General features: G+C 39.4%; 1 protein-coding gene across 2 annotated transcripts in view; it reads right to left on the bottom strand.

The window, feature by feature from the left end:
- Positions 1 to 26500, bottom strand: part of mast1a (microtubule associated serine/threonine kinase 1a) — a 60397-nt gene that overhangs the window by 20281 nt on the left and 13616 nt on the right. For both annotated transcript variants that reach the window (XM_046837414.1, XM_046837415.1), the window contains 7 exons: positions 12685 to 12773; positions 12413 to 12488; positions 7915 to 7987; positions 2947 to 3104; positions 1876 to 1951; positions 606 to 815; positions 433 to 534 (listed from right to left, as the gene is read on the bottom strand). In XM_046837414.1, coding sequence (XP_046693370.1) covers positions 433 to 534; positions 606 to 815; positions 1876 to 1951; positions 2947 to 3104; positions 7915 to 7987; positions 12413 to 12488; positions 12685 to 12773 — 784 coding nt within the window. The remainder of the gene's footprint in view (positions 1 to 432; positions 535 to 605; positions 816 to 1875; positions 1952 to 2946; positions 3105 to 7914; positions 7988 to 12412; positions 12489 to 12684; positions 12774 to 26500) is intronic.

Raw genomic sequence — 26500 nt, 5'->3', positions numbered from 1 at the left:
GAAAAAACAATATTCTTTTTTTTTTATCATTTTTAGTAGATGCGCTCTACTTTTTAATTTAAAAAGTAACCAATAATTTGTGAATTTATATGAAGTTTTATTTTCTCCTCTCTAAACTGTTTCTCTCAGCACCGCTGCTGCTAAATATATGAGGTATCACAACACTACGGAGACCGAGGTGTGTCCTGAGAGTCAGATAGAACACAGATTAACATGGTAGAGGTAGAGCTGTAACTTCTTGAAGAAGAATTGAATGAAAATCGGATTGTACTGAATCTTAACAGGGCCGAATCGTATTCTATTGCAACGATAGCTGAGTCATATCCATAATATATACTGTATATTAATTCATATTTGTGTGTGTGTGTGTGTGTGTGTGTGTGTGTGTGTGTGTGTGTGTGTGTGTGTGTGTGTGTGTGTGTGCATTCTCACCAAACACTCCAGAAGTCGTGCGGGTCGAGAAATAATGATGAGCAGTTTCTTGACCAGCTCTGTGATAATAGTCAACTCGGAACTCTCGGATCGCTCGTACGCCTGCCGGAAAGAGAGATCGTGAATCTGGCGTACACGTGATGGCGATTAGTAAAACGCGACCGGACACTCACATCGTGCAGAAGCCTGTCCAGGTTCTCCTGCAGTTCATAGAAGTAGACTGTGGTGATGAGGCCCTCGCGTGATTTGGTCAGGCAGTCGCGGGAGAGCTCGGCGATCTGGTGGTGGATGAAGCTGAGGACGCCGTCGGCCAACAGGAGCACATTCTCCGGCGAGTAGGAATGGATAAAGTCCGCCAAGCGCTCCTCCATCTGAGCCGTGGCCTGGACACGTGAAGAGGAACAGGTGTGAACTGGAAGAACCAGCAAACTGGACAATGGCACATGAGTTAAAAACGATCCAAAGTACAGAGCTGCAGATGTGCCGTGTATTCTAGAAATACTGATCAGAAGATCGGGGGTTCAAGCCCTGCTACCGCCAAGCTGCCACTCTTGTGGGCCCCTGAGCAAGGCCCTTAGTTCTCTGTGCTCTTGGGGCGCTGTCCTAACATCTCTGAGATATGCGAAGAAAGAATTTCATTGAGCTGTAAAGTACATGTGACAAGTATAAAGCATTTTTCCTTCAATGCTCGGGCTATTTTGTGATTTATATGTGAACTTTTCAAACATTGGTCTCAGTCCAGGCTTTTCATGTCTCATCTGATGATGAGTAGAAGAGCTTTTTACGAGGACACCTTCAGGACACTTCTGTTTGACTGATTTAATGATTTGCAGTGTGAAAGGCAAAATCAGAGCCAATTTCAGTTGGATTCAGATTTAAAAAATGGACGACTGGGTGAGAAAGGACTCTAGATAAAGGACTCTTGCACAATATTTTCGCATAGTAAAATGTTTTTTACATATCTATTCTTGCGGCCCGGGTTCGATCCCTGGTCAGGGAACCAACCCCAGCCACTCTTAGTGCAGGTCCCAAGCCCGGATAAATAGGGAGGGTTGTGTTAGGAAGGGCATCCAGTGTAAAAACGTGCCAAATCAAACATGCGGATGATCCGCTGTGGTGACCCCTAATGGGAGATTCGCATTGTATAGGGAAACATGTTTCTTTACTGTGCATATGACAATAAACAATAATCTAAATTTGGATTTCTAAAAAAAATCATTTGCATGACACAAAAATCGAAATCGATTGTTTTGATTGGCTATTTTGCTGCTCGGCAGGTCGAAGAGGTTTAAACATCTCTGAATTCTGATACCAAAATATGCCGCATGTAATATGTTTCATATTAAAAAGTAACGTTGCTTTTTTTTTTTTTTTTTTTTTTTTATTACTACGTTGAGTGAGTACAGGGGTGTGTGGGGGGGGGTGTATGTGGGTGCGTCTGACCTTTGGAAATCTCTCCTTATACACATGGTTCATCATGACGATTTCATTGTCGTAGCAGGAGGGTGAGCGTCCCGGACTGGACACAGAGAAGGAGAGAGAGAGAGAAAGAGGGTGAAAGAAAGAAAGAAAGAGAGAGAGAAAGACAAAGAAAAAGAGAAGCCGAGACAAAAAGAAGAAGAAGAAGACGAAAAAGAGAGAGAGAAAGAAAAAGAGACAAGCATAGAGAAAGAGTAAAAGAAAACAAGAGAGAGAGACAGATACAAAGAGAAAAAAGAAAAAAAGACAGAAGGAGATAAAAAAGACAGAGAGCAAAAGAGACAATAAGAAAAAAAGGAAAGAGAGAGCGAGCCAGAGACAGAGAGAAAAAATCAAAAGAGAAGGAGAGCGAAGAGAAAGAGAAAAAAAAGGAGAGAGAGAGAATCAGTCAGTCCTAAAGCTGGGAAGCTGCATTATTCTGGAGACCAGCTGGATGGATATTAAACATTAAACGCTAACGGAGCAATCAGCACTCGGTGTGTGTGTGTGTGTGTGTGTGTGTGTGTGTGTGCGGACTGATGCATAATAACTCATCATGGCTGTCATGAGGTCCCACAGGAGCTGCCAATAGACTGAAGAAGCTTCCAGAAAACTGTCTAAACAAACAGAGGATGAGTGTGTGTGTGTGTGTGTGTGTGTGTGTGTGTGTGTGTGTGTGTGTGTGTGTGTGATGTCTGTAAAAACTGAATGTCCCCATGATAAGAGAATATCTAATACATAGCTCTGATATTACAGAATATACATTTCAGAATATCATATATCAAGCCAGAATATTGTATATTATGTCTTGGGATGTGTAGCATGAAATTTTCCCTTCACTCGACTTCACTAGGAGACACAAACCCCTTCCAGCATGATAATGATCCTGTGCACAAAGCTCCATGAAGATATGCTTTTCATGGGGTTGGAGGATGTGGATGATCTCCAGATATAGAGCTCCAGCCCTATTGAACACCTTTGGGACACTGACTGCACCCCAGGCCTCCTCACCTCACCTACATCAATACCTGACTTAACTAACACCATTGTGAGTACCTGAGGCTCCTGGAGCGTGGCCGTACGTGCGGCGACCTCCGTCCGTCGTCGTCCGTCATGCTCTCCGTGCTGCCGAAGTGTTTAGACAGGAAGTGCAGCTCGTCCATGGTGGGCTGGAAGGGCAGCTGGTGCAGACGCTCCTGAGACGAGCTCGATGACTGGACGTGAACAAAAGAACAGAAGAGAACGTGTAAGGAGGCAGACTCTGAATAATGTGACCAGGTAAAATTGTGAGTCTCTGAGAGGTTAAGCAGTGTTCAGCCCTGTATTTCAGGTCTTCAGTGGTGTCTGGAATCAATCCACCTTTTACTAGCATCATTATGACACCACGGCTATAGAAACCATCAAACGCAGTAGAACAGAGCGCTGCATCACACACAGGAATCTCATGCAGTGAGAATGAACTTTATTACTAAAGCAAGAAATACAATTAACACAATTCAACAAGTCTCCTTTCACTGGAGCCACAACTGCACCACCTGCATACACTATCTCTAACAGAAGCATCGATATTAACCTCATCATATCAGAGTTTTCCCTGAATTTCTGAGCATATTCCCCCTGCATTATGGTTTTTTTGAGAATTTTTAAAATGTTGTAAAAAAATATATATAAAAAATAATAGTCTGGCACAAAAAAAGTTGTATTGCATAAAAAAAAGTGATATTGCGCAAGAAATACAAATAAGTAAAAAAGTGTTATTGAACAAAAAAAGTGGCATTGCACAAATTTTTATTTTGATAAAAAATGGTATTGCACAAAGAAAAAAAAGTGATATTGAACATATTTTATAATTTTCTTTTTTTTAATTAGTGCTGCACAAAAAATTAAAAATAAATGTAAAAAAAGTAAAAAAAAAAGTAGTGCACCAAAATACATTTATAAAGTGCTATTGCACAACAACAAAAAAATAAATGAAATGTTAAAGTGATATTCCACATATTCAATAAAAAATGGTGGTACTACACAAAATATTAACAAAAAAATAGAAATAAGTAAAAAGTTATATTGCACAAAAAACTAAGTGGTATTGCACATATTTAATAAAAAAAAAACCAAGAAAGAGGTGCTTTTGCACAAACAATTTATAAAAAAAATAACAATAAAATACAATAACTTAAAAAGTGGTATTGCACAAATTTCTATTGCGCATTTAACTATTCAAGCCATAAACACACAACAGTGTTGTGCTGCTGTTACAAAAACAATCAGCTGTTACCATAGAAACAACAGCCTATTAAGACTAATGTATTAATATAAACCTGTCGTTTGCAGCTGCGCTACTCTCTGAGTTTCCGATGAAACAACTCGACACTCTTCTGACCAATCCGAATCCAGGATTTAGCAGTGCTGGTGTTTGATGATTTCTGTTAGGACTGGTATTTCACCAAACCGAGTCAGCCTCAATCACTGTGGTGTTTATGTCTGGAGTGTGTGTGAGCTGTTCCCTGATCTTTATTCTCGGCAAACTAAACCCCGCCAGTCTGAGGGGTGAGTCAGAGACGGAATAAAAAGCTTGGTGCCTGTGGGGAACTGCTGAGTCTTATAAAGTCTCCATCATGGTGTCCTGTCTCTGTCTCTCCGTCTCTCTGAATAAATGTCTCACATAATTCTGTCGCAGTCGCTGAAGAGAGTCTGCTGCTAAATACTGCTGAATGACTGGGTTAGCATCGAGGCGTGTGGTGTGTGTGTGTGTGTGTGTGTGTGTATGAGAGGGATGAAAGGGATCTCCTGTGCTCATCAGCCTTGTTGGCTATGACATTATGAGTCTAAGCCCTCAGAGTGACTCCTCGTCTGTTCATCCTGTCTTCCTGTCATTAGTTTACTCGTGCCGCTCCTGCCGCTGCTAATAGACTACCTAATGGAGCATGAGAATGGCAAATAGGGGGAAGAGAAAGAAAGAGTGCGAGAGAGAGAGCTAGAGCCCACGCACAGGTTTTAATATACAGGTCTACACAGCTCTATTAAAGGCTATAAGGATTTTCTGAGGTAAAATATAAATAAATAAATATCTAAAGAAAGAAATTGTTGAGGTTTTCGTTGGGAGTGATGACGATTGACAGGATTAGAAACGAGTTTATTAGAGGGACAGCGCATGTAGGACGTTTTGGGGACAAGGTAAGGGAGGTGAGATTGAGATGGTTTGGACATGTGCAGAGGAGGGACATGGGGTATATCAGTAGGAGAATGCTGAGGATGGAGCTACCAGGAAGGAGGAAAAGAGGAAGACCAAGGAGGAGGTTTATGGATGTGGTGAGGGAAGACATGCAGGTAGTTGGGGTGAAAGAGGCAGATGTAGAGGACAGGGGGGTATGGAGACGGATGATCCGCTGTGGCGACCCCTAATGGGTGAAACCGAAAGAAGAAGAAGAAGAAATATCTAAATAAATAAATAAATAAATGAATTAAATAAAAATTGTAAATAGTATCAGATATTTTTCCAACTTTCATTTGATACAGCAAATACAAATGTTTTATGTTGTACCAAAATACAAAATTGCAAAGTGGTATTGAACAAAAATAACTTTTAAAATGGTAATAAAAAAAAAACTAAGACAAGAAACCTAAAATGAATCTGGAGCTCTTCATGATTCCATCTACACTATATTGCCAAAAGTATTGGGTCACCTGGTATGTGATTTTTGAGCATTGCATACCACATTTAGTCCCAATTCACTCTTATAATTCCTTTCACTCTTCTGGGAAGATGTTTCACTAGATTTTGGAGTGTGTTTATGGATATTTGTGTTCAGCCACAAGGGTATTATAAAAGGCAGGTACTGATGTAGGGGAGGAGTCCTGGGGTGCAGTCAGCGTTCACATTCATCCCAAAGGTGTTCAGTAGGGATGACATCAGAGCTCTATAGCAGGCAAATCAAGATCTTCCTCTCCAAAGCATGTAAACCAGATCTTCAAGGAGCTCATTTTGTGCGCAGGGGCATCACCGTGCTGAAACAGGTTTTGGGTTTCGAAGTTCAAGTCATTGCAAAATTGTATTATAGCGCATCTAAAGACGTCCTGTACAATTTAGTGCCTCCAGATTTGTGGTAACAGTTTGGAAAAAAAACACATAGAGGAGGAAGGATCAGGTGACCCAATTCTTTTGGAAATATAGTGTATGTCTAGACCCAAATCTCATTTGCAGTTGAAAAGATGTAACATGCTGCCACCACCATGCTTTACTCTAGGTGTTATATTCTTTAAGCAATAAGCTTCAGGGAAAAAAAAGATTGGTGTAAACAAGGTGAGCATGGAGTTTTTAGAGAGAGAGAGAGAGAGAGAGAGAGAGAGAGAGAGAGAAAGAGAGACACCGACCCCATTGCCCAGCTGACGGTCTCTTGGTAGTTCCCCATATATGTTGTGCTTTTGTCAAATTTCAAAGAATGTCCTGTTCTTGGTGCTTACTTTTGTGCTTCTCTGATGAGCTAAACATGATCCTGTGCATGCTTTGCGAGGTCTTTTAGGACCATGGCTCCATTATTCAGATGAACTCAAGATGGGGTCAAGAAACAGCTGATGGTTATTTGGGGTTTAAATTTAAATCGACGTCAATTACTTTTTCACGTCAGTTTCAATTGTGATTGTTTTTAATGGTAAATCCATCCTGACACCTACTTCTAGATGAAGTTGTCTTTAATTGGAGACTTCTCGCTGCTGATTCCACATGAAAAGATCCATGAGATTACTGTATAGGATCCAACTTGGATTGTAATTAATATAACTACATTGCTACAATGGCTCAGGGTTGAAATTTCCATGAACTGTCTGCACTCTCTAATTAGTCACAGCTGATAGAATGGCAATGACTGAACTGTAATTAATGGACATTCGGTGACACCCAGATGAAGATGGATTCCCTTTAGAGTCTGGTTGCTCTTGAAGTATCTTCCTCATGAAGTCTCAGCGTGTTTCTTTACCCCAAGCACCAATGGAGGTAAACATATTCGGACTGATTTATACATTTTATTGATAATTGTTGTCTATTTACTTCTATAAAGCTGCGTTGTGACAATATCCTACATTAAAAGTCCTCTACGAATAAAATAGAATTGAATGGAATTAATTGAAGACCATTTGCTGGTGCTAAGGATAGATGGAAGGTTCAACTCAAGAACTTTGAGGATGGATTAGGGCTGTAACTAATATACAGTACACAGTCTACTACAATGGTTCAGGACCACAGTTTCTATGAAAGACTTCTGCATTAAAGCACCCATCCATGATAAGTACACATCAATGATGGAAGTGTAATGAATGTATATTCAGTGTCTCCCTTTAGAGTCCTCTCGAAGTTTCTTCCTAATGAGATCTCATGGAATTTTTTCTTACCAGAGTCACCACTGGCTCATTCATTAGGGACTAATGAACATTATCTTGACTCCTTCAAGATGCTAATTTTATATTCACAGTCTATTTCTGTAAAGCTGCTTTTGGACATAAAGTCTATTTTTAAAAGTGCTACGCAAATAAAACTGACTTGTACTGAATCAAATCGAATACATTTTGTTTTCTAAGACGAGGTTCGCGAAAGTGCGTGAGATCGTTAATTAAATGAACACAGATAAGGTGAGATTAGATACGCACAAGCTTTAACTAACCGTGTGTAAAAATAACAAATTTATATGCAAATACATGCTAATTGCATCTTGAGATCCCCCTATGAGACACCCATATTCATGGCATGCAAATGTGGCATAATCTCATTATCTTCAGTGAGATTTACTTCATATAAAATCTGATCCTCCAGCTGCTCAAGCCTTCTTTCAGCTTAGTCAAAAAGATCATAGGAAACGAACATGTACACACACACACACACACACACACACACACACACACACACACACACACACACACACACACACACAATTTAATTTTATTTATGGAATAAAAAAAGCTAAACTTTTCAGTTTAAGTGTGTGAGTTTTTGAATGGAGATGTACACATTTATCAGGTGAACAGTGAGAATACCGTGGAGCTGGGGGTGTTGGTGCCGTATCCAGAAGACGGCAGTGAAGCCAGAGACCAGCGGCGTCCATCAGCCCTGAAGAGACACAACACAAACACACACACACACACACACACACACACACACACACACACACACACACACACACACACAAACACACACACAAACACGTTTTCTATTGGAAGGTTTGTTCAAAGTCAACCCAATTCATCATAACACCTTATGCTAGTTTTATTCTGTGAATTTCCCACTATGATGAAGGAAGCCATTCATCCATTCATCCATCCATCCATCCATTTTCAGTTTACCCCCAAATGTAACTAGGACTCAGACCATTATAACTTATGACTTTCATGACACTGCACATATGTACAAAACTGAGCATGTAGTACAGTTTAACAAACAATACTGGGATTTAATATGGTTTTACTGGAAAATATTGGAATAGAGCATGGTTTACAGGAGAATACTGGGGTTTAATGTGGTTTTACTATTTATTGGGATGTAGTATGGTTTACTGAAGAATACTGGGATGTAGTATTTTTTTACTGGAGACTATTCGGATATAATATGGTTTTACTGGAGAAGACTTGTATGTTGTATGGTTTACTGGAGAATACTGAGATGTAGTGTGGTTTTCCTGGAGAATACTGGGACGTAGTATGGTTTACTGGAGACTATTCAGATATAATATACCGGTAGTTTTACTGGAGAATACTGGGATTTACAGAAAATATGGTTTTACTGGAAAATACTGGGATGTAGTATGGTTTTACTGGAGAATACTGGGATGTAGTATGGTTTTACTGGAGAATACTGGGATGTAGTATGGTTTTACTGGAGAATACTGGGATGTAGTATGGTTTTACTGAAGAATATTTGTATGTAGTATGGTTTTACTGGGGAATACTGGGATGTAGTATGGTTTTACTGAAGAATACTGGGATGTAGTATGGTTTTACTGGGGAATACTGGGATGTAGTATGGTTTTACTGGGGAATATAGAGATGTAGCATAGATTCCTGGTAATATCACTTGTGCAAAAGATACAGTTCCACAAGAGTTGCTTTCAACTGATTAATGGGAACCGACCAGATAAATGCATTAGGGTGAAGAGTGTTTGAGGAAAAGCTATTAAAGCAGAGAAAACAACCTATTTAGTGCAGCGTACTTTGCCGAATAAACAAGCACGCTGCATTTGAGATGAACTGTCAGGTACAGATCAGATAACACAAATGATTGTCATGTTATATGAGCTGCACTGTTGGGAAATCTTAAGTCTGTAGCACGTGGAAAGCAGAGCTGAAGAGACTTCCAGCTACTGCAAACAAAACAGTTCACTTAGCATTTGAGTTGGTTGCTGAGCAACTGTTCCATGATGACAGCCTTTCATGGGCATTGTAAACATGAGAGAGAAAGCAAGTCTTCCAAACACAGAAGCATTGTCCTGAGACTTGTAGTGTTAGTGTAGTCACCTATCACATCTAATATTAACACGCTAACCTGATTGTGAAGTGCCCAGTTAGCATAATTTGGATGAACCCTCACCAAGCTGCATGCACGTCTCTACAATAGCGCTGCCCTGATTTGGTCCATCAGAAAGGAAATAATGTGCTCCCCACAGGCCTGGTCGTATCGATCGATCGTCTCTCTGACTTCCTCCCTTCCTATGCCTGCACTCATCTTTCAGATTAACGACGGACCCAATAGCTATCTATCCATCCCCTCCCTGTCCATGCTGAGATCTGAGGTACTTCAAACGCTCGTTTGTTTTCGCATGACCCCGGGACGCTGGCAGCAGCATAGCTTGTAAAGATGCTGCCGTCGTGTTGGGGATTCTTTCCGTGCAACCTAGCAGCCTGGCTGACTGAAACCTACATCTCTTTATCAGGCCAACTAACCTGAACAATGTTACAGCAGTTTTTGGGCATTCTAACACAAAATAAATCCTGAAATGTGCTTGCAGTGATATACCAATATAGTATTATATAGTAGCCCTTTCCAAAATCTGAACGGCTCATTGCTTTTCCACTGCAAGAGTCCACATTTGTGAACAGAGGACAAAAATACACTAAGAAGCTCTGGTTTAATTGACGATTGATTTCCACGTCGACACCTGGTCGAGATCTGGGAGTCGGTTGCGATCACTGAACAATAATTAATACTTTATAGTTAATGCTTTTTTACTTTATATATATATATATATATATATATATATATATATATATATATATATATATATATATATATAATTTATTACATTTCTTTTTTTTTTTTTTTTTTTTTTACATGCACATTCTTCAGTACTGAACAGTTATATTCTGTATGAATGCACATGTGCCAAATAAAATTTTATTTGTTTATCCATATTCAAAATCTCTGTAACAGAAGATTTCAGTTTTTTATGGTCTCCAATGAAGGTATTATATTAAAAAATATATATTGGATGAGAAATTACAGAGCACAAACTAGCAACCTGGTCCTACCACACTTATACCATGAGAAAAACCACAAGGTTGATGCTCGAACATTGGAGTATTATTTAGCTAGAAAACCGTAGGTAGAAGGTGGTGTCTCTGCTTGTATGAGAGCCGTGTGGACACTAAGTCTCCTCAATACTCAGTTCGTAAGCTCCTGCCATGTGACTGATTGAACAGTGCTAAAGTGATATACGAGCGGGAAAAGCCAGTACATCCATTCCTGTGTCGGACCTCATGTCAGAGTTGTTGTTCCCTTCTCAGTCAACCTGAGGGATCGAATTAATGATGGAGCTGTTGGATGTGGTAGCCATGGCGATACTAAACTAATAATACTCGTGGGACAAATGAATCATCGCCTCAGAACTCATGAGGTGGGTAAACACATGCAAAATTCCTCAGCCTGCCGAATGACTAATGATAAACATTATCATAATTAATGGACGACCTTGGCAACGTTACACCATTAAGACCCGCTTGAGGCGCCGTTCATGATCTCGAACCGTGTTTACACACACTGTAAAAAATTTAATGAATCAAATATTCATAACTTTGGGCAAGTTTGCTTTTTTTTTATCCGTCCTGGTGCATGTTGAAAAACGAGTTAGACTGTGTTTATCTTATCGACGTTACCTGTGTCTCGATCAAATGTTCACAGTCTTTACCAGCCGTAGAATTATTCATGTAAATCCTTAAAGTATTGAATGTTCTTCACTAATGAACACAACCTCAATTTTAAAAAAATTGGGACGCTGTGTTAAATGTAAATAAAAATAGAATGCAATGATTTGCAAAACTCATAAATCCTTATTCTATTCACAGTAAAACACAAAAAATACATATCAAATGTTTAAAATAAGAATATGTACCATTTTAAGGAAAAAATAAAGTCATTTTAAATTTGATGGCTGCAACAAAAATTAGGACAGAGCCATGTTTACATGCCCAAATACTTTACAACTGGGAACTGAGGAGACCAGTTGCTGAGGTTTTGGGAGAGGAATGTTGTTCAATTTGTGTCTGACAGGTTCTGTTCTGTTCCTCAACAGTTCTGGGTGTCCTTTGTTGTGTTTTTCGTTTTATGATGCACCAAATATTTTCAAATGGTGGAAAATCTAGACTGCAGGCAGGCCAGTTCAGCACGCAGACTCCTCTATTACAAATTCATGCTATTGTAATAGAGGCTATATGTATTTCTCCAGACTCTTTAAGACATTTAATGATATATCACATATCATAATGATATATGATATATCACACACACATACACACACACACACACACACACACATATATATATATATATATATATATATATATATATATATATATATATATATATATATATATATATATATATATGATATACAGGATACAGGGCTATTCAAAAAGAATGAACCAATATCATGACGCATTGCTTCAGTTCTCAAGCATCATCATGAAATGAATCAGTGACTATTTGAAAAAGAAATGATTGTGAGTATAATACTTGTGACTTGGTTGGAGTTTTGTATTACTTTTCCCAAAATATTGCGTAATGAAATCGGTTCATTCTTTTTATGAATAACCCTGTATATTATATGTACTGTAAATAATGAGATATTCAACTGTTTTGTAATTTGATGTTATTATTCTGAAAATTCTTCCATAATTTGTAGATAAAGTCTTTCACATATATTTCAGGGTCATTTGACTTGCTTTCCTAGTTCTATTGTGAACAAAATAGGAGTTTATGAGATTAGCTAATTCTTTATTATAAATTAGCAACGTTTTTATGTACATTTTACACAGTGTCCAACTATTTTGAAAATGGGGTTGTATAAAAATGGATATTATAATGCCTATTAGTTTATACTATCTTATTTTGAAAAAGAAAACGGTGCATTACTGATTCCGTCGCTAAAACATTTAATACGGAATTTTTTTTTACCTAAAAAGAGAACATTTTAAATGAATTAAAAAAGACCCACTATTTAGTTAGACTCATTTAAGCTACTTTTAATGATTTATAGGATTTTCTTACCTTCTAGCGGGGGTGAAAGAGAAGTGGGCAGGGCCGCTGGGTGAAAAGGTGCGAGGACTGTCCAATGGACTGCTTCCTGTTTACAGAAAAAAGGACACAGCAGAACAAAAGAAATTAATAAATTCAACATTTTCTAACCTCAATTTCCTAATCAATTCAGAATCATGCACTGGAGGAGTGTAATATGAGTGGATTTGGAAATCTGTGAAATCCAAATGAAGTAAAAACCAGTGGTATTTGCTACACATATACAAAGAAGACGTGTTTCTCACCTATGTGTCCAGGAAGAGGTGAATGTGGTCGGGGCAGGGTCGGAGACGTACTGGTGAGGATCAGACTCTTGCGGTTACTGGTGCGACAGCTGCAACACGAGAGAGAATAAAGTGTAAATGCGGGTGCGTGTTTCCTCTAATAATATGCGATTCATTGGAATGTCACCAACAATCTCACCATAAAACCCAAAGAGATCACAATAAATCAACACACTATAATCATTAATATGCATCAGTTCTATTGACTTAGGCATAAAGAGTATGTATTCATAAGCAAGCTCAAAGGAAGTCAATAACACATGCTGGCCCTGGTTGAGAAGGTTTCCTGCACCGAGCAGCATCACGGTTAAAGCTGGGCAAAAAAAAAATATGCGCCCAAATCGATATTTATTCCCTAAAGCCCTGAATCGATCTTGAAACCTTTCTAATGAAATACTCCAGGATCTGAATAACCGTCGAATCCAAATAAGTTCGTAAGGAGGTTTTAGGTGCTGATATACACCTCATACCCAGTCATCCAACAACCATCATATTGAAACATCCAGAGGTGTAAATAGTAGCTAAGAATCCTCCTTGAGTAAAAGTATAAACACCATCCTGCTAAACTTACTCCATTACAAGTCACCAATTCTAATATGACTTGAGTAAAAGTCTTAGAGTATCTGACTTTTTCATCCTTTTTATTTTATCTCATTTCATTTCATTCCTTTTTTTAATCTATCTTTCATAAACAATGTGCAACTGGAAGCTCCTGTCACCATTTCCTTGTATATAAAAACATTCGGATTCAGACTTGTATTGAACGAAGGCTCGAATATGCACTAGTCCTCAACACCAAGACATGTGTGAGCGAAAAGACAAAAACAGTTGATTTGTAAGCCCTGATTTGTGTGAGGTTTCATTTTCCTAAAATACAAATCAAATTGTACACCTCAAAACTGCGTTAAGCAAAAATCAACACAACAGCCTCTTCAACCCGCCTCTTCAAAAAGGGATCTTCATTTACAAATAAAATGACAGAATCGTGTGGCAAAGTAGAAAAAACTTTAGTATTCAATAGACAAATAACGGTTCCCTGGTGGTCTAGTGGTTAGGATGCGGCGCTCTCACTGCTGAGGCCCGGGTTCGATACCCGGTCAGGGAACCGACCCCAGCAACTTAGGAAGGGCATCCAGCATAAAAACATGTTCCAAATCAAACATGCGGATGATCCGCTGTGGCGATCCCTAATGGGAGAAGCCGAAAGAAAGTATTCAATAGCCAAATAAAATAAAAGCAAATCATTTGAAATGAAGTAAAACCAAATATTCAGAGCTGACTGTCTGATTTGTAACGGTGATTGTAAATGAAAATATCGTGGAGTAAAAATCATAAATGCAGTTGAGTACAGAGTCAAAGTTGCTTATACATTTTACAGACAAACGTATTGGGACCCCTGACCATATGTGGCTTTTCTTCAAACTGTTACCACAAAGCTGCAGGCACACAATTGTATAGGACGTCTTTGGATGTGGTATAATAATATATTGTGTTTATTTGAACTTGAAAACCCAAACCTGTTCCAGCATGGCAATGCCGAAGTGCACAAAGCCGGCTCCATGAAGATATTCTTTACATGGTGTGGAGAGAAAGATCTTGAGTGGCCTGCTTTATAAAGTTGAATGCAAATAAATGTGAATACCGACTGCACCCCAGGCCTCCTCACCTCACCTACATCAGTACCTGAATTTTCTAACACCCATTGGTGAATAAAGTACACAAACCATATTTGAGTAAAAGTAGAGAGAAATCTGACTCCAGTAAAAGTAAAAGTGTCCCTTTAAAACTTCACTTGAGTAAAAGTACAAACATTTTCCTTCAAATGTACTTAAGTATCCAAAGTACTATGGTTTATTATAACTATAATATTCCTAATATAATTTTTATCACAAGACTCTTTACTTAATCAACTCAGTTTATGTGAAAAGACTCAAATGTGACTCTCAGAACACTGATCTATTAATAGAATGATATTAATGACTTATAAAATGAATTGATTTCTAATAAAATGATCATGAGCCCAAAACCTTATTTTTAACCTTTTTTCTACTTCAAAAAAACTCATGTGTTGTGGCAAGTTCGAGTCTGGAGTTTCCTCCATCATTTATTCCTCTCTAAATGATCTGCTTGCTATTGAACTGAGGCTGAACTGTATATTTAAAGTATACAGTAGGTTTACTGGTCAGCGCTATCTTGTGTTATGCGTATTGTCGCTGTATTTCGTCTGCACTGTTTGCATTAGGTTGCACTTCGATTGCACAGCTTATAATAAAAGCTGACAATAAAAGCCTTGACTTGACTTGACTTGATGTTGGTGATCAGTCAGTTGTTGATCAGATGCCACCAAGTGCCAGTAAAAACAAGTTGAAAACAGAGCATGCGCTCGACCCTGATTGGTGGCTTGCTGTGTGTTTGACCAGTTAAGTTTGTATCCACATAAATAAAAAGGAACGACTGATTTCACAAAATGTAGTTGAGTAAAAAGGAAGATATTTGACTTTGAAATGTAGTGAAGTTAAAGTAAAAGTTTACCCAAATGGAAATATTTCAGTAAAGTTTATAAAAAAGCTACTTAAGTACTGGAACAAATTGCATTTATTTCACTCATGTCCACCGTTGCTAACACCCTTTTGGCTGATGAACACAAATATCCACTACCACACGCAATCTAGTGGAACATCTTCCCAGAAGAGAGGAAGAGGGAATTATAAGAGCAAATTGAGACTAAATGTGGAATGTGTGATGCTCAGAAAACACATACATACCATACAAACTACAACATTTTTGCCAATATAATGTTTCTTTGATATTCAGTATTCAAAACTTTAAAGCCAAAAAATTACTTAAATAAAGTATTAAAGTACATTAACTCAAATACTTTACACCACTGGTCGGGTGAGCTGATGAATATTTATTTGTTATTCTAATACCCACAGGTTTAAAACGTGCTGGTTGCTTCATGAACCCTGCCACAAGACAAGATTGGATGGAGTTTGTAAACGACATCTATATAAAAGATTACTTTCAGTCTACGTCTTCAGAAAAATGTGTTTATTAAATTCTGGATTAAGTGGGTTAAATATATAAATATATAAGACAATGTCTGGGCAAACCCAGAGTTTGTGGAGGTAAAGAACAAACGTCCTTTACTTTTTGAATGGAAATTGTTTTTGTAAATTTCCTTGCACACTTCTCCGTTATAACACAATGAAAATTAATATGCTTTTTCCTACATCCTCTACTTTATACTGGTAGTCCCTGAGTCCCAATGGCTTGATTTACAATTTTTTAAATTTACGTTGACGATAGTGATATGACAAAATGTTACATTTATTGCATTTTGAATGGCAAGCAAAGGTAGCAGCGTATATGGGGTACGATATGTTGGGATGCTGACAGGATGTACGCATCTCCTTGTGTACAGATGCCTTACTCTCACCAGCAGTCGACAGAGTTCAGTTGTCTTGGTGTTGCAGAGTGCGTATTATTTATAGTTTTTGGTGTCTTAGTTCTTGTCTCTTTCCTTTAATATCAGTGTCACTGGACACTAAAACAGAGCACGTCCGACTCCGCCCTCCACTCACAAACTCAGAACCTCAGAACCTACAATGAACTTTTATTAAGGGGAATTATAAAACATATACCTTCCCATGGAACTACTACTTTTTAAATGTATTTATTTTATTTATTTATATTATTTTGATTTGTTTCTTTTTTTACTCATTTGTTTGTAGTTTGTATTATGTCCTAGAATAAAATAAAAAACAACAACAATAAGAATAGTAGCTATTCTTGTTTTGGAGTAAGAACTACTGTTTACAACATTTCACCACACAACATTTCACAGCCAGATCCCAGACTGATAATAAAGGAGGAAAGAGCAAAGCAGTTCAAGGAAAACAGATTCAGGACAACCTGAAAGCAGTAGAAAAAACAATGACAGCAGTATTCCTGAGCAATAAGTCAGTGTTTATAGAGGGTCCCCAGAAAACACACTATCAGAAACAAACACTCAATCACAAACACAAAGTCCTTTCCAACCTAGAATTGGTTTTTGATTAGCGTGTTTTATTTCCATGACTACAACAGAGTAACACAGATTTAGTTCTGGTCCCTGTCCCCAATGCCTCTTTAGGTTTGCCCTTACCTAACACATGTTTTGCACATATATGTATGTGCAAAACAAGTTCCAGCACATATTCATCAACAGGCAACAAATCATTTTATTCCAAAAAGCAGTATGCAATAAATAAATAAATAAATACATACATACTGTACTAACAATGCAGCTTGTTTGTTATGAAATTAAGAATATGATGCTGTGACGGCAACCTGATGGGCACCAAGCACCGTGAATGATTAGCTGATCTTTCATCAGCCAATCAAACGTCCTCTGAGAGTTGCCAAGTCAATGTAATCTAAGGAGATTGTGCAATTATTGGAAAGTTCGTTTGTATAATAAGCTTGGATAAGACCTGGCAAACAACACCTGTGTGTATATATATATATATATATATATATATATATATATATATATATATATATATATATATATATATATATATATTGGTTTCTCCTCCACTTATATAGATTGGCTCACTGATTTGAATGATCTTTGCTCCTGTGTATGAACTGACCTGCTGGTAATCTACATATCCACAACACACTTGTGATTGTGAGGTCCAAGGAAAGCGACAGGGCAGTGTAATGAATCGAAATCGCAATCTCAGCTGGGTTTTTAATTCCTCTCACTCCACAATTATCTCCAATGTCTGGTGTATAAAGAACGACATGTTCTAGCAGCTATAAACAATCTTTTTTTTTACACATTCCAGCTTCGTAAGGCAAAAAAAAAATTTAGGATATTTTTTTTAATATGAGGTGGTATCAAAAGGTTTCAAGACTCGCTTTGTTTACATGAAAGGACTTTATTTATCTATGTTTACACACTACCACCTTCAAAATAGTCCCCTTGCACAGCAATAAAGCACTCCCAGCGTTCTCCTGGAATGTATCTTGGAAATCTTCTTTTCGAAGCATGTGAAGCACCTTCTGAGATTCCCGTCGGATCTCTGCGATTGTGTCGGATCCTTATCTTTGAGAAGACAGCGGAGTCCGAGGGAGCCAAATCTGGGGATTGAGGTGGGTGCGGAAGTGACCTGGCAAGAAACTCATGTGTGAGAATAGCACGGTGAATGGTTGCTCATGTGGTCAGAATAACACCAGTTGCACAGCTCCTGATGTACATAGGATGATGCCTTTTGGTACACTGACTCATAAACTTTGGTGCTCCCTGTGACAGTGCATGCAGTCTTGTGCACTACAAGGGTGTTAGTAAAGTCAGGTACTGATGGAGGTGAGGTGAGGAGGTCTGGGGTGAAGTCAGCTTGAAAAATCATCCCAAAGGTCTTCCCGAAGGGGTTGGAGCTCAATAGAAGATCTTCCATGGAAATATCCAATATCTTCATGGAGCTGGCTTTGTGCACAGGTTTGGGTCAGGTGAGGAACCACATATGGCTGAAAAAGTCAGGAGGCCCAATACTTTCATCCATATAGTATTTACATTTCTAAGGGTAAAGCGAGTAAAACTGACCATGTACTTAGGATGGGCGGGGGCACGTGCTCAGTCTCCTTTCAATCACATCCACAATAGCCAATCAGAATGCTTGAGGAAGAGGGTGGAGACATGAGGCAATCATGTGTGAGTAAAAAGGAAGAGCGTTTCCTTCGAGTGTGTTATGCTGCCCTAAAGATCTAAACACCAGTACGTTGTAGCCATCATGATCCTTTGTAAATAGATGTACACTATAGGGTCAAAAGTGTGTGGACACCTGAGCACCTTATGTATTTCCTCTCATTCCACACTGAGTCTTAGAATAACATCCACTCTTCTGGGAAGATGTTTCACCAGATTTTGGGGTGTACTTGTGCAGACTGGTGCTCATTCAGACACAAAGGTGTTGGAAAAGTCAGGTACTGACACACTCACTCACACACTCACACACATAAACACACACACACAAAGAAAGAAAGAAAGAATAGTAAAAGAAAAAGAGAGCAAGTGCATTGAAATGTAACAAGCTATTCGTCTGTGATCTTTCCCTCCAGTGAGCTGCTCCAGTTCCGGAGACTCTATACACACACACACACACACACACACACACACACAGAGCAGTGAAATATTTAGAGGAAATGCATTAAAACTGGCGAATGAATCTGACAGGAGGTTGAATATCATTATTCACTAATGTTCCTCTACAAAAGATAGAAAGAGAGAGAGAGAGAGAGAGAGAGAGAGAGAGAGAGAGAGAGAGAGAGAGAGAGAGAGAGAGAGAGAGGGATGAGAGAGAATAATGAGTGAGGGAGAGAAAGAGAGGAAAGAGAGAAAAAGAGAAGACAGCAATGATGGAGTAAAGAGGAAAGAGAGAAAAGAGAGGTGTGTGTTCGCTCTGACTGGAAGAGGCTATAAATCATGGTTGGCTTTGACAGTTAAGCTTTGTACATGTGAGTGAAAACGCACACACACACACACACACACACACACACACACACACACACACACACACACTTTCACATCTGTTGCCGTGGGGAACAGCCTTTACCAAGTAGTAATTATCGCACACATCTCTTCATGCTCATCTCAACACTTGCTAAGACCTAAACTTCATGAACATTCCCTACTCCCTAATCAATAATCACTACTGCCTACTCACTACTGCATACTCACTAATCAATTATCATTACTGCCTAATCCCTACTCACTTTACCCTACTCAATACTCCCTACTCACTTCTCCAAAATCATTAATCTTTACTCACTAATTACTACGCATTATTCAATAATTACTACTCACTATTCCCTACTCACAAATCCTACTCCCTAATCACTACTCCTTACTGACTACTCCCTAATCACTACTCCCTACTGACTACTCCCTAATCACTACTCCTTACTGACTGCTCCCTAATCACTACTCCTTACTGACTGCTCCCTAATCACTACTCCTTACTGACTACTCCCTAATCACTACTCCTACTGACTACTCCCTAATCACTACTCCTCACTGACTACTCCCCAATCACTACTCCCACTGACTACTCCCTAATCACTACTCCCACTGACTACTCCCTAATCACTACTCCTTACTGACTACTCCCTAATCACTACTCCTTACTAACTACTCCATAATCACTACTCCTTACTGACTACTCCATAATCACTACTCCTTACTGACTGCTCCTAATCACTACTCCTTACTGATTACTCCCCTAATCACTACTCCTTACTGACTACTCCCTAATCACTACTCCCTACTGACTACTCCCTAATCACTACTCCACTGACTACTCCCCAATCACTACTCCCTACTGACTACTCCCTAATCACTACTCCTTACGGACTACTCCATAATCACTACTCCTTACTGACTGCTCCTAATCACTACTCCTTACTGACTCCCTAATCACTACTCCTTACTGACTACTCCCTAATCACTACTCCCTACTGACTACTCCTAATCACTACTCCTTACTGACTACTCCCTAATCACTACTCCTACTGACTACTCCTAATCACTACTCCCTACTGACTACTCCCTAATCACTACTCCTTACTGACTACTCCCTAATCACTACTCCTTACTGACTACTCCTAATCACTACTCCTTACTGACTGCTCCCTAATCACTACTCCTTACTGACTACTCCTAATCACTACTCCTTACTGACTACTCCCTAATCACTACTCCCTACTGACTACTCCCTAATCACTACTCCTTACTGACTACTCCCTAATCACTACTCCTACTGACTACTCCCTAATCACTACTCCTTACTGACTACTCCTAATCACTACTCCTCACTGACTACTCCCTAATCACTACTCCTTACTGACTACCCCTAATCACTACTCCTTACTGACTATTCCCTAATCACTACTCCTTACTGACTACTCCCTAATCACTACTCCCTAATCACTACTCCTTACTGACTACCCCTAATCACTACTGACTACTCCTAATCACTACTCCTTACTGACTACTCCATAATCACTACTCCTTACTGACTACTCCCTAATCACTACTCCTACTGACTACTCCTAATCACTACTCCTTACTGACTACTCCTAATCACTACTCCCTACTGACTACTCCTAATCACTACTCCACTGACTACTCCTAATCACTACTCCTTACTGACTACTCCCTAATCACTACTCCTTACTGACTACTCCCTAATCACTACTCACTGACTACTCCTAATCACTACTCCCTACTGACTACTCCCTAATCACTACTCCTCACTGACTACTCCTAATCACTACTCCCTACTGACTACTCCCTAATCACTACTCCTTACTGACTACTCCCTAATCACTACTCCCTACTGACTACTCCCTAATCACTACTCCTTACTGACTACTCCATAATCACTACTCCTTACTGACTGCTCCCTAATCACTACTCCTTACTGACTACTCCCTAATCACTACTCCTTACTGACTACTCCTAATCACTACTCCCTACTGACTACTCCTAATCACTACTCCTTACTGACTACTCCCTAATCACTACTCCCTACTGACTACTCCCTAATCACTACTCCTTACTGACTACTCCCTAATCACTACTCCTCACTGACTACTCCCTAATCACTACTCCTTACTGACTACTCCCTAATCACTACTCCTTACTGACTACTCCCTAATCACTACTCCTTACTGACTACTCCCTAATCACTACTCCTTACTGACTACTCCCTAATCACTACTCCCTACTGACTACTCCCTAATCACTACTCCTTACTGACTACTCCCTAATCACTACTCCTTACTGACTACTCCATAATCACTACTCCTTACTGACTGCTCCCTAATCACTACTCCTTACTGACTACTCCCTAATCACTACTCCCTACTGACTACTCCTAATCACTACTCCTTACTGACTACTCCATAATCACTACTCCTTACTGACTACTCCCTAATCACTACTCCTTACTGACTACTCCCTAATCACTACTCCTTACTGACTACTCCCTAATCACTACTCCCTACTGACTACTCCTAATCACTACTCCTTACTGACTACTCCATAATCACTACTCCTTACTGACTGCTCCCTAATCACTACTCTACTGACTACTCCCTAATCACTACTCCTACTGACTACTCCCTAATCACTACTCCTTACTGACTACTCCATAATCACTACTCCTTACTGACTACCCCTAATCACTACTCACTGACTACTCCCTAATCACTACTCCTTACTGACTACTCCCTAATCACTACTCCTACTGACTACTCCTAATCACTACTCCTTACTGACTACTCCATAATCACTACTCCTTACTGACTACTCCCTAATCACTACTCCTTACTGACTACCCCTAATCACTACTCCCTACTGACTACTCCTAATCACTACTCCTTACTGACTACTCCATAATCACTACTCCTTACTGACTACTCCTAATCACTACTCCTTACTGACTACTCCCTAATCACTACTCCTACTGACTACTCCTAATCACTACTCCCACTGACTACTCCCTAATCACTACTCCTTACTGACTACTCCTAATCACTACTCCTTACTGACTACCCCTAATCACTACTCCTTACTGACTACTCCCTAATCACTACTCCTTACTGACTACTCCCTAATCACTACTCCCTACTGACTACTCCCTAATCACTACTCCTTACTGACTACTCCCTAATCACTACTCCTTACTGACTACTCCATAATCACTACTCCTTACTGACTACTCCCTAATCACTACTCCTTACTGACTACTCCCTAATCACTACTCCTTACTGACTACTCCATAATCACTACTCCTTACTGACTACTCCCTAATCACTACTCCCACTGACTACTCCTAATCACTACTCCTCACTGACTACTCCCTAATCACTACTCCTCACTGACTACTCCCTAATCACTACTCCCTACTGACTACTCCCTAATCACTACTCCTTACTGACTACTCCCTAATCACTACTCCTTACTGACTACTCCCTAATCACTACTCCTTACTGACTACTCCCTAATCACTACTCCTTACTGACTACTCCATTAACACTACTCCTTACTGACTACTCTCTAATCACTACTCCTTACTGACTACTCCATAATCACTACTCCTTACTGACTACTCCCTAATCACTACTGACTACTCCCTAATCACTACTCCTTACTGACTACTCCTAATCACTACTCCTTACTGACTACTCCTAATCACTACTCCTCACTGACTACTCCTAATCACTACTCCTACTGACTACTCCTAATCACTACTCCTTACTGACTACTCCTAATCACTACTCCTTACTGACTACTCCATAATCACTACTCCTTACTGACTACTCCTAATCACTACTCCTTACTGACTACTCCATAATCACTACTCCTTACTGACTACTCCTAATCACTACTCCTACTGACTACTCCTAATCACTACTCCTTACTGACTACTCCTAATCACTACTCCTACTGACTACTCCTAATCACTACTCCTTACTGACTACTCCTAATCACTACTCCTACTGACTACTCCTAATCACTACTCCTTACTGACTACTCCTAATCACTACTCCTTACTGACTACTCCTAATCACTACTCCTTACTGACTACTCCCCAATCACTACTCCTACTGACTACTCCTAATCACTACTCCTTACTGACTACTCCTAATCACTACTCCTTACTGACTCCCTAATCACTACTCCTTACTGACTACTCCATAATCACTACTCCTTACTGACTACTCCTAATCACTACTCCACTGACTACTCCCCAATCACTACTCCTTACTGACTACTCCTAATCACTACTCCTTACTGACTACTCCTAATCACTACTCCTTACTGACTACTCCTAATCACTACTCCTACTGACTACTCCTAATCACTACTCCTTACTGACTACTCCTAATCACTACTCCTACTGACTACTCCTAATCACTACTTACTGACTACTCCATAATCACTACTCCTACTGACTACTCCTAATCACTACTCCTTACTGACTACTCCATAATCACTACTCCTACTGACTACTCCTAATCACTACTCCTTACTGACTACTCCTAATCACTACTCCTTACTGACTACTCCATAATCACTACTCCTGACTACTCCTAATCACTACTCCTTACTGACTACTCCTAATCACTACTCCTACTGACTACTCCTAATCACTACTCCTTACTGACTACTCCTAATCACTACTCCTCACTGACTACTCCTAATCACTACTCCTTACTGACTACTCCTAATCACTACTCCTTACTGACTACTCCTAATCACTACTCCTTACTGACTACTCCTAATCACTACTCCTTACTGACTACTCCTAATCACTACTCCTTACTGACTACTCCCCAATCACTACTCCTTACTGACTACTCCTAATCACTACTCCTACTGACTACTCCTAATCACTACTCCTTACTGACTACTCCTAATCACTACTCCTTACTGACTACTCCTAATCACTACTCCTTACTGACTACTCCTAATCACTACTCCTTACTGACTACCCCTAATCACTACTCCTTACTGACTACTCCTAATCACTACTCCTTACTGACTACTCCTAATCACTACTCCTACTGACTACTCCTAATCACTACTCCTTACTGACTACTCCTAATCACTACTCCTTACTGACTACTCCATAATCAATACTCCTTACTGACTACTCCTAATCACTACTCCTTACTGACTACTCCTAATCACTACTCCTTACTGACTACTCCTAATCACTACTCCTTACTGACTACCCCTAATCACTACTCCTACTGACTACTCCCCAATCACTACTCCTTACTGACTACTCCCCAATCACTACTCCCTACTGACTACTCCCCAATCACTACTCCTTACTGACTACTCCCTAATCACTACTCCTTACTGACTACTCCCTAATCACTACTCCTTACTGACTACTCCCCAATCACTACTCCTTACTGACTACTCCCTAATCACTACTCCTTACTGACTACTCCATAATCACTACTCCTTACTGACTACTCCTAATCACTACTCCTTACTGACTACTCCCTAATCACTTACTCCTTACTGACTACTCCATAATCACTACATATGCAACATATGTTTCTTTCTTTCTTTCTTTCTTTCTTTCTTTCTTTCTTTCTTTCTTTCTTTCTTTCTTTCTATCTTTCTTTCTTCCTTCCTTCCTTCCTTTCTTTCTTTCTTCTTTCTTTCTTTCTTTCTTTCTTTCTTTCTTTCTTTCTTTCTTTCTTTCTATCTTTCTTTCTTCCTTCCTTCCTTCCTTCCTTTCTTTCTTTCTTCTTTCTTTCTTTCTTTCTTTCTTTCTCATGCAATAAAAAGCTAAAGATAGCAACACATTAAATAAGTGACACATCATATATATATTTCTTTTTTTCTTTCTTTCTTTTATGCTTTCTTTCTTTATTTTAATATATTTCTTGGATTCTTTTTCTTTCTTTCTTTCTTTCTCTCTCTCTCTCTCTCTCTCTCTCTCTCTCTCTCTCTCTCTCTCTCTCTCTCTCTCTCTCCTGTTCCTCCACTTGAACAAAACCAGGAGCCTTTTTAAAAATAAAAAAAAAGGTTCACAGAGCATTTGTGAGATTGGAAAGGAGGAGAGGAAACAGGCAGAGTGTAACCTCACTCTGAAGTGTGTGTGTGTGTGTGTGTGTGTGTGTGTGTGTGTGTGTGTGTGTGTGTGTGTATGTGTGTGTGTGAATGTAGGCCCCTACACCTCCTCAGGCTCTACCTTTCATTCCGCCTCTCTCAGGTCTCGAGCCGAAAAGAAAAAAGAAAAAAAATGAGCTCAGAATAAAACATCAAGCATCGAGGCACACGTCCTGAACATGACTCACTAACATCACACACACACACACACACACACACACACAACACACACACACGCACACATGTGGCTTGTTTATGTTCTGTAATAAAGACAGAGTTAAATGCGAGTGCCATTTCTGAGCGATCGGTGCACATTAACATTAACATAGGAAGATAAAGAATCACGGTCACATGATCACTTCTTCATTACATCCTTTCACATTTTCTCTTTATGATGGTAATAAGCTGCTGCTGAAGACCACACTGAGACACTATACAGAGTAAGGTTTGTGGACAACTGACCATAAGGTTGGTATGTGCTCCTTTCTGATTATCCCATTACATTTATAGTCTCCATTTTCTCTTATAATAAACTCCACTCTCCTGGGAAGATGTTCCTCTAGATTTTGTGGGGCTTTGTGCTCCTTCAGAGCCTCACAATGGTGTTAGTAGTGATGTGGGTGAGGTAAGGAGCCCTGGGGTGCAGTCAGCATGAAACATTCATTGTTCAATAGGTTTGGATGTCTATAGCAGGAGATCTTCCACATCTTCCAAACAATAAGATAAAGAGTAAGACAAACTATTATTTAATTTATAAAGGTATAGCATGCAGTCAGGAGAGGAAAAACAGGAATGTTATAAGCTCTCACAATCCGCTCTAACTTTAGGTTTGTGTATAAAGCGATATTCGAAAGTAGTCATATTCAAAGTTCGGTTGCGAACAGCATGTGTTGTTCCTGAGCTTTTTACATTTTTCCCGCCTGAAAAACAAACCACGCATAAACAAAACATACTGCTTCGGCACAAGTCAGTCAAAGCTGCTGCTACTACCGGCGGAAGTTATAACCTACGGGAACGTTTTTACAGCAGCAACCTCCCCCCACCCCCTCCTCCTGGGATTAACGCTAACATGCTAACATTAGTGGCGTGCCC

Source organism: Silurus meridionalis, chromosome 24 (genome assembly GCF_014805685.1).
Source record: "Silurus meridionalis isolate SWU-2019-XX chromosome 24, ASM1480568v1, whole genome shotgun sequence".
Classification (NCBI taxonomy): Eukaryota; Metazoa; Chordata; class Actinopteri; order Siluriformes; family Siluridae; genus Silurus; species Silurus meridionalis.
Note: the sequence above shows the minus strand (reverse complement) of the source record. Positions and strands in the feature narration are given on the sequence as shown.